This window comes from Nylanderia fulva, unplaced genomic scaffold, assembly GCF_048542155.1.
Source record: "Nylanderia fulva isolate GAGA-0341 unplaced genomic scaffold, ASM4854215v1 Scaffold5, whole genome shotgun sequence".
NCBI lineage: Eukaryota > Metazoa > Arthropoda > Insecta > Hymenoptera > Formicidae > Nylanderia > Nylanderia fulva.
The window spans coordinates 3,218,693-3,237,081 of NW_028190587.1; the positions used below are offsets into that span (position 1 = coordinate 3,218,693).

General features: G+C 40.3%; 1 protein-coding gene across 1 annotated transcript in view; it reads left to right on the forward strand.

Annotated features, from left to right (window-relative positions):
- The window catches only part of LOC114941625 (Krueppel-like factor 6), a 315,820-nt gene that overhangs the window by 286,790 nt on the left and 10,641 nt on the right, over positions 1-18,389 (forward strand). The window contains exons 2-5 of the mRNA XM_085486964.1: positions 929-1,099; positions 1,350-1,592; positions 2,096-2,307; positions 2,994-3,223. Coding sequence (XP_085343090.1) covers positions 929-1,099; positions 1,350-1,592; positions 2,096-2,307; positions 2,994-3,223 — 856 coding nt within the window. The remainder of the gene's footprint in view (positions 1-928; positions 1,100-1,349; positions 1,593-2,095; positions 2,308-2,993; positions 3,224-18,389) is intronic.

The following is an 18,389-nucleotide window of genomic DNA, read 5'->3' on the forward strand; positions in this document are numbered from 1 at the left end:
TCATATAAATAATAGCATCAAAGAGAGAGCAATATTAATGGATTCCTACAGAGAACTCGATAATCGAATCTTTGTACAACCGAACCGGATTATTGTTTCACACGTTGCTAATATTACCAAAACCTTTAAACTTAAATACGATATGTATTAAAATCGAAACTTAATACAGCTATTATTCGTCGATTATTATTTGCCGCGCGAAGTGCGTTCAAAGAGAAGTTGACAGGACGAAGGACCCGAAGGAGACTTAGCCAGAATGGGGTGCTATAATCTCATTTGTGGGGTATAGTTGGTGCATAATTCCTCGCAGTGAGTAGCATAACTTTGTACTCTCTCCAAGGAACTGTACCAAACTGGCACAGCCTACGGGAGAATACAAACTTTGCAAACTCGCGAGTAGTTGCGTTGACGGCAATGTACTTTCCCATATGGGATGCTTGATTCCTACAGATAATTTCTACAACATCTGTGGACTTATCGCCTTTATGAGCATATCAAACATGCTAGAAGAATATTGTACTTTGCAATTTGATTCTATGTTATGCAATTTAATTCGGCTGTGATTGGAATATTTTCTCAGTATATTCCATTTATTCATATATATTTTAACAATACAATTTTACAAGTTTTAATTATACCTGCATAAAATTGCAGCATCGAAATATTTCAATAATTTATATAAATTGTTCATTTGTAAATTATACATATGATACTCTTTAAAAAATTTCTATGTAAAAGTGTAAAAATGACCAATCCAATTAAAATATATTATATATATATATCTTCTTAGTAATCTCATTTTTCTCTTTTGTTACCAATAAACTTAAGCTACAGTAGCGTTATTGCCACCACTTTAGCGTGGCTGGCTCGGCGGGATACTTAAGACGCTGCGGATCCCTAACAAGCCCTCTTGTCTCTTTTTCTTCAGACATGCTACGAGATGGAGAGGTACCTGAAGGACGAACCGAAACTGCAATCGTATAAAAAACTCCCTACGGAACTGGACACGGCGCCCTGGAACCTCTTCAGGGCGCCATCGATCTCGTGGACGACGTCCACCGGAACGAGCGCACAATTCGACCCACCAATCAAAATGGAGGTGTGTAATCAAATAATCTTTGCAAACTAGTATTAATCTCGTATCAAATCATTTCACATCATATTTTTATTTAAACTTTAGTATTTTATATATCAATCATCTTCAGTATCGATTTATTTTTTATATATGTGTATCTCATAAAATGGTAATTTTATTAGTCTTATAGAAGAGAATAAATCTCTATATAAATCTTGCAACCATTTTAGAAAATTGTTTCAAAAACAATTCGCGTTTTCTTTTTTGCAATCAGGTGACGACGTCAGACGAGAGGGATCCTCTCTGTTTGGACGACATCAAATTCAGTCCCGGCGATCATAACGATAATGGCCGTGATAGGGATCTCCTCGACCGTCACCTCGATTCCTTGTCGATGTCTTCGGCAAGTTCGGCGTGTTCAGCGCTGTCTTGGGACAGCTCACCTTCCCTTTCCTGCACGGCGCTCATTCTCAAAAAAGAGCCCAGCGAAGACCTCGAGGAGGATGAAGAACACGAGGTATTTATATATTCTTAATACAATCATTTCGACTGACAATGTTTTATTTCGAATTTATATAGTAGCTTGTTAAAAATTCTGATAACAAAAATTTTATCACAAAACTGCAAAGTAAGAACATTAGTCTTGTCTTGCGAAGTTGTTTGATGAAATTCTGGAATCTACAAAAATTATTGATTCTCGTGTCATATTTATCAATTTTTTCTTTGTACAAAAATATTAATTGGGATCAAATTAATTAAAAAAATTTTTTTCGTGAACATATTAATTTGAGGGACGAAGAATCTGATCTCGCGCGCACTCTTATATATAATTCTATAATTCGATGCAACACGAGACGCTGTATTAATGCGACAAAGTCGGATATAACAAGTCCGCAAGGTCGCTCGACGATTTATTTGCCTGCCGCCAAAGTTCAATACGACTTTTAGCGGCGATTCACGGAGCGTGCATTGATTCCGTTATCGCAATCTCGTTGCATAATGCACGCGATTTTGCCGCAGGAGATCGAGGAGGAGGAAGACAGCGGGTGCGAAAGCGAAGGTCAGATCCTGACGCCGCCGTCGAGTCCTGGGTCGGGTCAAGGTCATTCCAACTCCAGCCACTCGTCGAGTGGGAGTTCGATGCCCGACGTGCACAACCTCAACCTTCATGGCACGGGTGGCAGGAGCGCTATCGTCAGGGTTACTGCCGGCAACGCGCAAAGTGTCGCAAGGTAAGTGTTATATAAACTCGCAAATTTCTCAGATTTCGCAAATTTTTCTTCTCGTTACGTAATATCGAGAGAAATATCCCGCTCGGTTACTTTTTGCTCCAGCATTCTTTCGTTAACTCTCCTATTTTCGTCGAATAAAAAATTGAAAATTAACTTTAGAATTTTTTTTAAAGTCCATGATTAACGCGCGAAACTTGTCCTATAAAAAGACGGATGTGCCGTAGTTACGTCTCGCTCGAAAATTACCTAGATTGACCGTAAAGTGGCCGCGTACGCTTTCCGGAGTCGGTTTATCCCATCTAAAACTCTCGTTCCCAGCAATTTTCAACGGAAGAATTCTCAAGTAAAGAAACTACGAGAGCTCGTTAAAAAAAAAAAAAAAAAAAAAAAAAAAAAAAGAGTCGATCAAGAGGCGTAAAACAATTCGTTCTCGCGATCATTCCGTCATATTAATTCGAAATCGTGTTCTTTCGCGATTCGCTCGCGTTTCTTTCGCCGGCGCACGAGACGTATAACGCCGATTACTCGTCGTTCTACCCGATCACGCCATATAAACTCGTGTTAAACTCGGTCGAGGAAACGAACCGTAACACGCACAGGCCCCGTTTCACGGTTGGAAACGGGACGACTAATTATGACGGGACTAATGCGGCAAATCGCATTTTTGTTTTCTTTCCTCTCCGCAGACTGATCTCCGTCACGGCGAACGGCTTCCCCGCGGTCGCCAGCACGCAACACACACACGCGGGTACAACCACCGCGGCCACGACCACCGTGGCCAACAGACACCACGCAAGGAGCAACGAGCACAGTCCGCCCGACACGAAGCGCAGGATACACAAATGCCAGTTCCCCGGATGCAAGAAAGTATACACCAAGAGCTCGCATCTCAAGGCTCATCAAAGGACGCACACGGGTGAGTGAATCGATACGATTGCAGTAGTAGTATATATATGTATCTGTCGATAAATTAGTCAGCCGCGAGATCGCAAGCGGCGCGAGATAATCCGATAGTTGGTCGCGACACGTCACGCGAACCGAAATAATCGTCCGGCTGGTCGAATTGAACTATTATTGCGACGAGTTACATACGCGTGTACGCGTAATGAATGTATATGTCGCGCGAGAAGCGTTTACAGGCGTGTCAGCACGCGAGTTATGACAAATTTTTCAAACCGCTATCTGACACTTCCGCCGCTATGCAGAAACAACGAGCGCATAATTAATTACGGGCCACGAATTAGGGGCGCTTCGTTATTCGCGTCGACGCGCGTTCGCGAGACTATCTCGTTGATGAAACGAAGCAGACAAATGTAACGCTCGTGTATATACATATACACATTTGCGCGTTTGATGGAATCAAAACATTCGCTCGGCATCACGTGCTTCTCTAATTGGCCATTGTTGTCTGCGAGTATTTTTCTCCTCTATTGTATTGATAAATTCTTTCGAATAAAAATATAATATATGAGGAATATGACATGCTGTACGACGTGTACATTAGACTCATTTATTTCAACTTTTTATCGATCTTTTTATTTTAATCTAGCGTTTCATGCGGCTTAATATTATTGAATAAACTTTTTTACCTTTGTAAGTTTTTGCAATGAAAAATATTATGTATATACATATAAATTTGATAGATTTAACATAATGTTAATAAATACGCTTCTGATCTCGGGAAAATCTATAGAATGCCCGATAATTACATTTAAATTCTATCTGTACTCATTATAATTATATATGTATATTTATTGTAAGGTGTTCCGATATCTCTAATTTGCGAAACGAGTTTTCGAATGTTTCATCAATCGTTACATATTCCGGTAAAACAAGTCGAAGTTTCTCCTCCATTATAAAGAGAGGTAATGTCTTTGCTACTTCCGTAATCCAGCGTTGACGGTGCACGTTACTGTATCCGAACGCGATGTTAGCGTGGGTTCTCGCCATCCTTCTTTCTCCCTCGATCCTCTTCGCGGTCGCTTGCGGTGAGCGATGGCAGGCAGAGAGATTGTAATTAACGAACTCTCCTGTTTTCCCCGTCTCTTTCGTCTTCTCTCTTCCTTGCTCTTTCTCTCTCTCTCTCTTTGTTGCTCTTTATCCATGGTTTTTGTCGCGTCACACTCAAACTCTACGGTTTCGCCAGTCGTACGTATACGGTACACTCTGCGGTACGTGTCCTCGCGCTTCTATGGGTTCCCTTCTATATGTATAGCTTAGGGTACCGTCTCTCCGTCGCGTTGCGAAGGATGGTGCGAGGGTGAGAGCGAGACGGTAAGCGAGGGAGGTAATAAGGGATAGGTTGGCCGGGACGCCTCCATCTCCTGCAGCGTGGCAGGTACGTCGGGATTGCTTCTCGCGGATCGTTAAGCAGAACTGCTAACTACGGGATTATGCATACTGCGGGACCCGTCCCGCAATTATGACTCTGTTATGAATTCGTCCTGACACAAGGATCTCTCTGTCGGCGGAACGGCTGCGCCAGACGACGTACGGCGGCTCTTGCCGTAGGACGTTTATCTCGAAACATTTACGGGAAAAAGGTGTAAAAGCGCCCGAGGGGTATCACTCGGATCCATCGTGTCTCTTTCTCCTTTCCTTCTCTTTTTTCGTCGCTTCAACGCCGGTATTTCATACTGTCACGACGCGCAAGTATCGAATATATTTGCTTCGCAGTTGAAATGTTTTTCTGCATTCGCGCGACGGTTCTCTTTCGTGTTTTCTTTCGAGATTCTTATCCCTCTTTTTTATCGCATATCTGCTCATTGTAGTCGTATGATGATCGTAATGCAGAAAAATTCTCTCAAATGGAAAAAGCGCGTTATAGTAATTTCCTTTGATTTTTGTGGGATACCGATATTTTCTAAATAAATATTTAACCATACAAACAATATATTTTTTTTATATTATAAAAATATTTCGACTATGATTTTTTATATAATAATTATGCACAATTATCTAGGTTTTTTTGAAGATATATTGAACAAAGAAAATATTATATTTGTGTTTCGCGCAACACAATGTCAGGAAAACAACTGCTCCTGTACTTATTGATTATATCCATTTTGCCGCATGGAAGAGATTTCCGCCGCGATTTTGACGTCGAAAAAGTTGGACGAAATCCCCTTTCCGAGTTCACCGCCGCGCCGGAGAGAAAAACACGACCGAGAAACTTCGGGAAGCGAGGCTTTTCGCGGGGATGGAAATGACGGTAGACTTTGATCTCACTCGATGGAATCTAATTACCTCGCGGACAGGAACTTGCAGTAGCGGGACACGAAACGAAGCGTGTCGTCGATCGCGAGTCGACGACGACGAGGACGTGAAGGTTCGTTACGAAATCCATCGGCGAAGTTTCCCTACGGAAGAACCTCTCGATATGTATATACGTATCCTGCGGTGACGACCGAACGGGGGAGGAATCCCCATTTCTGCTTGATCTGATCTCTTACATTTGTGACGACAGACGCGACATGCCCGTCTATATCTGTCAGATCATGTTATCCAAGACAATGGGCTTAGCACCGATTCTGCTATGTTATCCGATTAGACGACTTAACAATCAAAATCACCGTCTACGTTTGCTAATTCTCTCTTAACAAACCGATCAGACGTTATCAAGCATTATCAAGACGTCTCGTTTATCTTGTGATTGGATTTATCAAGACTTTATTTTTTGCTCGTCATAGTTTCGAGGAAAATTGTTGAAATGTCTCTCGAATCTTGCTAATCCCAGCACCTCGTAATAATTTTTCATTTACGCTCATGTTATACGCACCATTGCGGCTTGCCGCTTAAAACATATCATTCAAATCCGTTAATTAAAACGTTTAACGGATTTTGGTCTTCTGTAAAGAGGCTAATTTAAGCGTTCGTCTACAGAACGGCCGCGATTTTTCACCGTCACTCACAGCGTGGCCAGATTTACGTAGAATTTGTGTAATGCGCGATGAGAAGAGAGGAGGCTCTCGTAATCACGTTAATTATAAATCGTGAAAGGAAATGGACGAGAACAAAGAGAAAGAGACTGAGTTATAGAAATGATAATATACCGGAGACAAAAACTGCGGATAAACTCTTTGTCGTGTCCCCATAGTGTCTTTACGAGAATAAAAACGAACTAATTCTTCGTTTTCTTATTGCGCTTATCCTTCTCGCGTATTAGATTCCGAGCGAGTCCTTTCCAACACTGCGGGAATCTCGCAGGGCTCTCATATCCGATTTTCCCACGGGGTGTCAAGGAATTATCGATCGCCGTCTCACGCAGCCTCACATTGGCTGTGTATAACGGCGAGAGAAAAGAGGGACGGAAAGGTAGGAGAAGAGAGAGATTTCCAATTACAGGGACTTTCCGTTCTGGAATTCCATTCCGAACGTCATTGTTCTCGCGTCGCGCGCCGCGGACGGGATTTTGATCTTTCGACGATGCGAGAGAGTCCAATCGCTTCCACCGAGACACTTAACAGTCCTTTACTTCGTTTCGGAAAGTGGATCGCCAACAGATATATGGAAACTTAACGAAGAGCGATTTTACTCTCTCGGCTTTAATCGCGATTATAAGTGATTTGCAGGAAATGAAACATTAACATTTCTTTTTAAATTGCAAAAATGTTTATTCTGCACTGAAAACAATTTATTGAATTCGAATAAATATTTAGTTCAATGCTGTCTAATAATAAATTATTTATTTGAAACTACTAATATTAATTTGATGTGAAAAGTATTTATTTGGTATAAAAGAACTTTCTTTTTTTAAATTGCAAAAATGTTTATTCCGCATTGAAAAAATTTATTGGATTCGAATAAATATTTATTTCAATACTGCCTAATAATAAATAATTTATTTAAAACTACCTACTAATATTGATTTAATTTGAAAAATATTTATTTGGTATAAAAGAATCCTTTTTAAAACAGATAAATATTTGTTTCAAATAAATGATTTATTAGGCAGCATTGAAATAAATATTTATTAATTTAATAATTTTTTTTCAATGTGGAAAATTAATATTTACTTTTATAATTAACTTCAGGATAGTCGCGCTATTAAATAAACGTTAGAGATCACATTATCCATTCTTAAAAAAACGAATTAAGATATAAAGCCATAATGAGCATATTATTTATATATAAACACATATATATTAACCATTAAACTTAAATTTTAAAAAGATTGTTGACATACAAGAACAATTGCAGATGTGTTGCATATATGGATGACTAATGTCATCCAGAATTAATGAGAAAAATTATGATTTTTTAAAATAGAATCTATTATATGTCATAAAAAATTAAATATATATATTTTTGTACGATATTTTCGATTGCAAAGAATGCGAAAACCGGAACGGAAATATAAATGATTCGAGGATGATGATGCATGTCTTACGTATATCTATATAGGTACGTATATTTTTACGCGATTGAAAACTTTATGTATACGGGGGTACATGGGAGGCAGTTGCGGTCGAAGAAAGAGTACCGGTCGAGATTACACGCGGAGATCAAAGTAGGTCAGCCAAAGTATAATAATTTAGCATGAGAGCGCTTTAGAGGAACATACAGCTTTCCGCGATCTTAAATCAAATGAAGAATGGAACGAGCGTAAGAAGGGGGTGAGATAGAAGGGATGGCTCGGCTCCGCGAGAGCTTATTTATCAACGTAGCTCGCGACGATGAATCCGCGCTGTCGAAAACAGTCTGCTTATATACATTACTTTTGCATTTCCTTAGACGCGTCGGTGTATCTGCGAACAATAGGATTCGGGAGTATCTCGCGCCGTTGGGGAGCAAGGGCGGTGTAATCGAATTAACCATAAATCCAGCACATTTCCGCGCAAATGGATATTCGTGATTTATACTCGGTGAATGGTTTCCGCAGCGCGAAAGAAACGAGCGGCGCGATCGCCCGGTTAAAAACATGACAATGAAGCAAGAAATAAATTTGCAAAACAGAGCAACGACTTTCTTAAGTCCCCCGTGTGTTTCCAGCATTCGGGAAATATATTAGTTTCTTCTACAATCAATATTGTGTTCCCTCTCTTCTCTCTTCAATATTTTATTAATATTCGAATTGCATTTAAGTATATCCGCAGGACGCGTCTCTTAATCATAAAATCATAATTTATTTTTATTAAATATTTCTTTTATTTATTAAAGTAATGGAAAGTGCTTGATTATTAAAATTGGAATCAATGTGCGTGAGGATGTGGTGTTAATATTTATTTTAAAAATACAATTATAAAAGAGCTCTTCTGAATATAATCAAATCGATGAGGTAAAAAATGGCAATGAGCGCAGTAAATAAAAGGGACGCGTTTATTTTATAAAATTATTTAAATTTATTTTTTAATTGCGCTGAAAATGGTCGAAAAAGACACCGACATACTTATATTGATGATTTTATAACATAAACGTGTATTTTATTGTCATTTTTTTTTATCTCTTTAATTTAATAAAATTTATTGTCAGCAAATAAATCCGCGATAATAATATTGAAAATAAATATTGCACTAATAATGTATTAATAGATATATCGACTTCATTTGAAATATGCGTATTTATATGGCGACGTGAGTACGCGATATCAGTAGACTCCTCGACGTATGATTTACGCGCGTCGGCAGTTTCTCGCTTACAAACGAGTCTCTTGTTATTCTTCGTCGTTGCAAACGTCGCAAGCACGTGGGAAGAACTGCGTCGCGACGGTAATCCGAAATTTGTCGGTACATTGATTCGAGGAGACGAGCATTCGCGGGGTCCGACACATGTCGTTTGGGAAAGCGACCCTCTCTCTCTCTCTCTCTCTCATAGTACTCCATTACTAAAAGTTTTCTGGTCGCGGTGCATCGCGGTAATGCGATTCGTAAATAATGGTTCGAGAAACTGAACTCGGCGACACTCGGCGGACCCGCCTTCTTCGTCGTTGTCTTCGTCGTCGTCGACGTCGCACTACACCGCGAGCCAAGTGCATCTGCGCGATTGAACACGTCTTCTCTTACGTTTAAACCGCAAGCTCAAAGTCTCAGCTGCATCTCCCGAGTTCCCCCTTTGCGAGAGACCGCAGGCGCCTGTGGCTGTGCGAGCGATCTCCCTTTCCCTATCCCTCCTATATCTCGTCGACGTTAAATCTTAGATGTTGCCAGCATGCCGTGGCATTCCAATGCGATACACGGCGGCCATTGATTTTCGCAGCTGGAAAATCGTGACCGCAGATCGCGATTGCACCGTTGGAAATTTACTTTCGGATCAATTTCACCTAATTAATCCGCGGTTCGTTGTTGTTTATCCGAACAAACGTCGCTCGTTTTTTATCGCGGGGCAATTTTATATTTGATCGATGAAGCGAACATTATATATAGGGGTATATACACCGGAAGCTAATCGATTACTTACTACATGTAATTCGAGCATCAGTAGCGATAAAACGCTTCGCAATTCTTCGAAAAGCTCCGATATCACATATCGGAGATAGAGAATGGACGTTTTCGTTTTATAGAATTTATTTCTAGAAATTTGTTCGTAGTAGAAACCTTTTTGCTCGAACCCCTCGATCGCGCGCGCATTGTATCAACGAAAGAACATCAATATGGAAATTCTATTAAATGAAAATCAGATTATCGCAACGTGTAGCGTTTGCGATTTATTTTTACGTTATATACGGATTACCAAACACATTTCAACGGAATTGGCAAGCTGCTTTCGACGATATCTGGATATGTAGCGCTTTCAAGTAAATTCTAGTGGTAAACTGCAAGTTTGCATCGGCGCGCATCGCGCAGATTTTATTTTTTCCCCAATAATCTCGATTACTTACGTATTAAGCGCAAAAAGTTTGCACTACGTAAATATATATATATATTGTAAAATGCGATTTATCCCGAAGCGACCGTGTATTACACTTACACATACGCATGCATATATAACACACATGGATTTGCATCTCGGGCACTGTTCGAAACACATGATCGCGCCAAAGTTAGATCCGTCTGCCGCGACGAGGGGGTTGTATACCGCAAACAATTGGGAACGTCGTCAAAGTTCTCGCTTCGGTTGACAGCGTAACCACACTTCACAACACGCGAAATGCGAATCGCATCCGGCAGTTTCGCGACACGCGATGGAAATCTTCTATACATGCACCGCAAAGAGATGCAGTTTGAAAGGTGAGACTTTAAAGAGCTCGCGCAACTTTCGTGTAAAGCATGTATCTCTTCGACACTTTCGATATCTGTTATTCATGCATCTTATCCTTTTTTGTATGTGTGTGTGTGTGTGTGTGTGTGTGTGTGTGTGTGCTGGTATCCGTGATATCTTTTGTGACGCGAAGTTAATAATAAATCTAAAAGTTCTTGTTGAATAAATTCAAGAAAGAATTGAATAGGAGAAAAATCGCTATAAATGATGTCAATTGTGTTTATCATTTTACATCGTAATTTACCTCTATGCGATTTTAAATATAATGCAAAATAATAAATAAATAAATTTATAGTCAATAATTAATCGACAAATGCACTTGAAAAGAAGCGTATGATAATTTCTCGATGTTCGAATTTCTATTTCCTTTTATGTTACTATGTGTATACCCACTTTCACAATGCGACACTTCCGGAAGAAATCTCTCATTTATCATTTCTATGGCGCACTATCTCGTATAGAAGAACGTCGTCCACAACATCCATCTGCTCAAAACTAAGTAAAGCGATATCGCATTTCGTAACATTTTCTCGAACCCCATGCAATCCTCGAGAGGGTTCCGTCTTTTCTTCAAAGTGGAATGTCAAAAAAAATATAAGACACCATCCTTTCTTATTGTAGAATAACTATACTGCTTTTTGCGATTTTTTTCTTATATCGGGAATTATTGTCGGAAATGTCTAATTCCCGTTTACACAGTTCGTGAATAGTCTCTGATATTTTAAATGTGCTCACGATGAGAAACTTTTTCTCTGCCAAGTATTTTCGGATGTAAACCAGAATTTGGCATTCTAATCGAGGAAAATGGAATCTACCGCGCGTTCTCTCCTGATAAAAAATTGCGCGTATTCTTTTATGCTCAAAGCAAAGAATACCTTTGTCTCGTAATTGAAGAAAATTTTTTTCAGAGTCGATGTTACAGAAAAATTGCTCTGTTTGCCATTCAAGCGGACACTTTCGCAATTGCATTCGATGAAATTTTCACAAATTGCGCAAAACGCTCGGCGTCATTAGATAGAGAAAGATTCGCGCGAGATACGTCTTTGAATATGCAAGACAACGCTGTGCTATCAGAAAATCTCATCTCCTTCGCCGGCGGGGGCAATGAAAATCTTTTTGTGAATAAGGTACAAGCGTATCTTCTCCTTTATAGCGCACGATATTTCTTGAAAGGAAATCCCTCTCTTTCTTGCACCCGCCGTTTTTCATTCCGGCAACAAGGAGGGGGAGTTTCTATCCTTGTCTTGTCTCTCTCTCTCTCGAAAAAAAAAAAAAAAAGTCACCGCGCCGCCGAAATTCGGTATGCGAAAAAGTAAGGGGTGCAATACGTCTCGTAATTTGATACGCGTCACTACGAGGAATTCTTCAGATTGCACGCGAAATGCGAGGTGCATAAAAGCGACTAATGTAAAGTACGAATACTATGCTGGCGGTGCCAGAAAATCGTATCTCTCTTCCCGGGGGGCATGAAGCAAAATCTTTTTGCAAAAGAGATACCTTGCATTTCCCCTTTTATAGCGCACGATATTTCTCCGAAGAAAGCGTTCCTCTTTCTTTCTTGCTTTCGCGATGACGACCGTCTCGTTCTAAAAAGATAAGTTTTCAACGTATATTTCTCTCTAAAACTAAAATTCAAAGAAAGGAAAATGCAGAATTTATTCGCTCAAAACCATTGTCTGTTTGTACAAGATCGATGAAATATGCATAACGGCGGTGTTAATAATTCTAAATATCCGAGCAAAAGAAACATACTTTGTAACTCCAGTTAAATTATTCTCATCGCGAAAATATAATAATAATAAGCTGAATTGACTATTATGAAAAGAAAAAACTGATTTTATATAAATCATCGAGCGATGTTTTGCGAAAATCCACTCCGATACACTCGTTTCCGTCTCGGATAAAAGTTTCCACGGTATATATCGATTCAATGCTGACAGCAGATTGATCGACAACCGTCGATCGTTTGCGGCAGCGTAACGGCACGTTTTGCATGCACATATTCCCGTACGAAGTCACCGACGATAAGCATTGCGGGAAAGTAACGCCGCGAGAGTTTCTCGGCTAGCGCTTTCCCAGGACCCTTGAGGAAAAATTTCGAGTCGGCCGTCCCTCAAGCGATCCGTCACGCGGCTGCTCGCGATGGCCTCCGGTATTAGACGCGCGCTATTCGCCGAAACGTTTTCGCGCAAAATGTCCTCGGATGTAAAAGGCGGACTCGGGGCGGAATCCTCGCCCATAAATTCCGGTTGTCCTATCCCTCGGCGACATGACGGAAGGTACCCTATACATCCTCGCCGACGGCGGACTTAATAAAATGCAAAGACGACGAGCACACGTTGCCAGGACGGACTGACATATCGACGCAATACCCGACCCCCGCCGTCGTCGTCCTTGGCAGAGAGGGAGGACATAGAAAAATCGCCCTTCCGCCGGAAAGAACGCTCCGGCATACCGTATAAGGCGCGACAACACTAACTTCGTTATTCACGAGGGCGCGAGCGTGCCGCGTTTTTAACCTTAGGACGATTCGGTATTCCGACTCGTTTACATGCAAAAGTAGAGAGCCCGATATATATTTACATGTTTTCTGACAGTCTTTTCTCGCCGAAATAATGTCTATCGAGAGGAGAGAGAGAGAGAGAGAGGGAGCGTGCTCGGGCTATTTAACTACAAAATTAGTATTAGACACGTGAACTTGGAAATTTTTCTATATGCAAATAAAGCTCATTACTTGCATGCTAAGAAAAAAGTTTCATAATTATCTTATTAATAGTAGCGAACGCGAGTTTTAGAAGAGAGCTTAAAATATTAAATTTTTATTGATATTTTATATCGCATGTGAATTTATTGTAATTTTGATACCTCAATGATGTTATTCGATTTAATCATCAAGACTACGAGCTATTAAGGATGCCAACAAAATATGCATTGTTATTTATAACTTGTTTAAGGGGGATGAGGAAGTGCAAAGGGAAGAAAAGAATACGTTAGGGGTATTTTAACGGAGTTAAGTCGTCTTGTTTTTAATAGCGCTCTATTATGCAAAAGCACCGTCGACAACGGCCGGGTCATTATGCGATAAAATAATAAAACTCGGATTACCAGACTATATGCATTGTTCTCTATGCGATAACAATTTCGCTTAAATCGCATGCGAGATACACTCATCAAAACGAGGCAAAACGATCTCTTGAAGGACCGGTCGTAATTGCATTGTGCGCCGTTTCAGTGGATTTCTGATATGTATGCTTCGTTGATCGAACTGCAGGTTATTTTAACGCGATATTCATGGTAAACAATGTCTAATATATTATGCGTTTGGCGCAAAGTATAAACTAATCGCATTAGTTTCGCAGCGTTCATGTATAACACGTCATGCAAACGGCTGAAATCACAACGCGTCTAAATCTATTATGCCAGTGTAAATTAATGACTTAATGTTTAACGTATGAGAATGTATGCCGACAAGCTCTGCCGCATGGTAGAATAGCCATTGTAATGATATTAAAAGATTATTGATAATTGGTATAATATTCGGATATTTCAAAATTTACTTCTCCACTTGTACATAATATAAACACAGTCTTTATAAAATCAATTGTTTGATGTAATTTACTTTAGATTCTCATCTCTAGATTTTTTTTAAATTGTCCCTTCAACTAAATATTATTTTGTTAATTGAACATATGAAAATATTTAAATTAAATGTACATCTGACTTAAATATATTCAATTAACAAAATAGTAATTTAGATCAAGTTGACAAATTTTTTTTAGTGCACCAAATTCAAATAATTTTTGAACCGACATGAAATACATATTCGCGAAATAAGACGTACTTAAACCGATATATTCACAATCCGCAATTTTCTCCCGCTGTGTGGAAACGGACTTTCCGTCAAATTTATCTCCACATCGATTCCACTAGCGACACAAAGCAGAGGAAAGAAGGATAACTCTCGGAGGGAAGTAAATATGCGTCCTGATGCGCGCTTAAAAATATTTAGAACGATGTTGGCGAGCGGTTTTCCGTGGCATGTCGTTCAGCGAAAGCGTTCGTCGCGAAAGGGAGGAGGAGGAATCGATGGTGGAATGGGGAGGGCAAGGGAGATTAACGTGTTAAGCCGTCTTGTTTAATATGGCTTTATTACGTAGGTGGTAACGAACCGCCGGGAGGCCATTATGCGGCGATAAAATGCGCAATGCCCGTTGCACGTACATATACATACATGTCGTTTCGCGTGCACCTCCGACACGGACCTAACCCCGCGATATGCTCATGCGCGTCGAATGGACCGTACCGGATGAGGCACGCGTTTGCGATAACGCCCGCGGTCATGTAAAGCGTTACGCCACGGTCGCCATGGCTACGGAAAATTCAATTCCGCCCGTGGAATCGAACATTAGGCGCGCACGTAGCCGCACGAGATTTTTGAAAAATTGCGTTACCTCTCCGCGAGAATACGTAGCTCGTGTTCGCATTTATTCTCCTCGACTCTCGATGACCTCTCGATCGAAACTGTTAACTCCTCGCGCTATCGTACAGTAACGGGATGGTGTCGACAGGTCTTTTCAATCGGGAACGAATTTCCCACGCTGTGTATAGGGAAAGTTTTTTCGAATCTTCTTGAATCATCCTCGTCAGAATTTAACATAAAACTATTGTGGGTAATTACACCACTTTGATGAGAAAATAACAACAGTTGTTTGCTCGAATGTGTATAGTAGTAAATACTCAGTATGGATAAACACGCTGCAGCGCAACACATGCATATATACAGACACATGCGTCGACGTCTCTCGAAACTTATACTATACCAAGAAGCGGAGTATTCTTTTCTCGCCACGGCGGCGATCCAATAGTCGGTGGAGTCGGTGACAATTTTTCTTCTCGCCAGCCAGGCCGCTTGTAAAATGTATACAACATGCGTCGCCGGCATCTTCCGTCGCTCTCGGAATTTCCTTCCAACGAAGTGCTTCGAAGCGCATTCGTGTCGCCATTTCTCTAGCTGACTGGATGGATATTCGTGGAGAGAGGAGAGAGTTGGCTCTCGAAGAAGCAAGGGTTGAGAGACGGATGAACGGCGTGATGTACGTCAAATACGTGTATGCCGTATTTCCCGGGATGGCCTTCCAAAAAGAAGGTGGGCGTAGGCGCTGAAAACAGCCGGTCGGGAGTGGATGCAGGTGATGGAGAAGAAGGTGGATTTGGTTATGCGTCGCCACGTCTCGGCTGGATTTGTCGTCGTCACCTCCTCCCGGGGATGAGAAACTCGGTAGAAAAGGGGGGATCTTTCTGTATCCCTCTGTCCCCTTCTCTCCCCCGAAACAACTTTGAGAGACCGAAACGCGATGTAAATTTTTTCCCCTTAGTTTCCTACCCCTCGCGGAACAGTCGAGCGTCCTTCAGGAAAATGTCAGTTGCATCGGCTGGCGAAGGAAGGCATAAGTTCCTGAGAATTCGATAGCTTTTTTTAAGTCGATAAGACTTGCGATTATGTGTAGTAATATTTAGGATAATTTTCTATTTTGCTGATTGTGCATTATTTATATATCTTATTTTCCATGTCGATTATATATTTAAATATATATAAATAATATATTTAAATTTTTTCTGAATATAAACATATCTCGATCGAAAAAGTAAAAAAAATCTGCATTAAATTTGTCTTGAAAATTTATTATAATCATAATAGTAAATGGGATTTAATATTTTGCTGATTGTGCATTATTTATATATCTTATTTTCCATGTCGATTATATATTTAAATATATATAAATAATATATTTAAATTTGTTCTGAATATAAACATATCTCGATCGAAAGAGTAAAAGAAATCTGCATTAAATTTGTCTTGAAAATTTATTATAATCATAATAGTAAATGGGATTCAACATTTTTGTCAAAACCGAAATTAACGCAATCTCTCGCGATGTAATCTGTTACATCTACTTCTCAGACGCGGCGCGTTACACGGATGAGGAAACGCTACATTTAAATTACAACTGTGCCTTCCGCGCATACTCGCAAACAGACATGGCAATCTAAAAACAGCACTTTGTAGAACCGGAGGATTCCGCCTCTTTTTCGGATTTATGAAAGCCGCGGGAGGACGACGTGTTAAACGTTTCTCTCCGGGGTTTTATACACACATTTGTATTACTTTTATCTCGACGGCGGTGTTGTGAAATATACTCGCGCATCAGTTCCTAGATGTAGTCGGATATGCCCGACAAATTTCGTACCTTGACAAAAATAATAGAAGATCGTATTTCAGTGTGAACTCAAAGTACTTTAGGACGGACGTATCTAGATCGCGACAAGAGACACGTCTGCACGGACACTCTGAAAATCTAAATCAACGAGACAAAAGCCTTTTTTTTATGCGAGCCATAATTTTTCTCATTATCCCTTAAGATTTATTAAACAAAGATAATCTACTTTTCCGCTTATTGGAATAAAGAGTGCAAAAACCTTTGTATTACGCGAAATTATGTCTTTCAATTATAATCAGCAAACGTCTGATTATGTGAAGTAAAAAGAAGAATAAGTACGCATAAAAAATGTAACGAAAGAGGATGCTGCGTTGTATCAGGCTGGAAATCATGGCGTTCGCAAAGAGGGGCTAGAGAGGACATTTATTACCCTCCCTTGGAATCAGTAAAAAAATTCACCGTTTGTTCTCCTTTCGAAAATATTAAAATTTATTTGCATATTTAATATAAAAAAATGAACAAATAAATTTGAAAAAATTTTAAAAATTTAATTACGCTCCTTCCTGGAAAAAATCCTGCGGACGCCTATGATGGAAATCATTTGTTACTGCGAGGTCGATGAATCGCGTTACATCGTGCAAGGGCGGCGCGCCACCCTTTCTCCCTGACGGGGGTTTCGCAGTCGGCCTCCGATTCAACCCCCACCGCAAGCCGCTTCTCTTTCCGCGTCGCAGACTCCCTCAGCTTGTTAATCTCGCTAACGTCGCGCCACAGGTGGTGACCTCGCATTGTCTCTTCTCCGCCGTGGCCTCATCAACGTCAGCCACCTTCTATATTACCGAATAGATTATTTACGGGCTTAATAACGCGCGGTCTCTCCTTTCGACGTGTAACAGTAACGCGTATCGTCTCGGCGTGCGATTCTCTAAACGGGTTATCTCACGTGTCGCGAATCAATGGATGCGAGCATTGTTCATTATTGGAATATATATATATATATATATATATATTTCAGGGTTTTGTTTTTTTTTTTTTTCGGTTGTTGTTTATTTGTTTTTAAACACATTCGATCGCGACAATCAATCCCAGGAGATTATCTCGGATTTGCGATGCGGGAATGGATTTGTTCGCGCAACATATCGTTTGCTATTGTGCAGTTGGACATGAATTCCTGTCGTCGCGGCGCGCCTCGTCGCAGTTAACGATGTTAGATACTACTCATCTCCTTTGATAGCCTGTTTAGGTGGATAATAACGTCCAATTCTCCTATCATCCCGCGGAAATCTATTGAATCACATTTGCTCCACAAGCTTGCGCCTATCGCGTTACGTTTACTATCCTGCGATCAAGGAAGGCACTCGGATCATACCATTGAACGAACGAGCTTTCTCAAGTAGGAGAACCGATGCTCCGTGGTTCCGCTTATCTCTGTGCAAACCAGCATTATCCCAGCATTATGCTCTGCGCAAACTGCAGATTGACAATAGCTGTTTGTCGAAACTACATAGATGCGATTTATAGCAGATTTGATAACGTTACACAGAAGCATATATGGTAATCTTTAATCTTTGGGATCAAATGTTCCGTAAGAGGAAAATGTTGAATCCCATTTACTATTATAAATATTAAATTATAATACATCTTTAAAACATGCAGAATTTTTTTTTA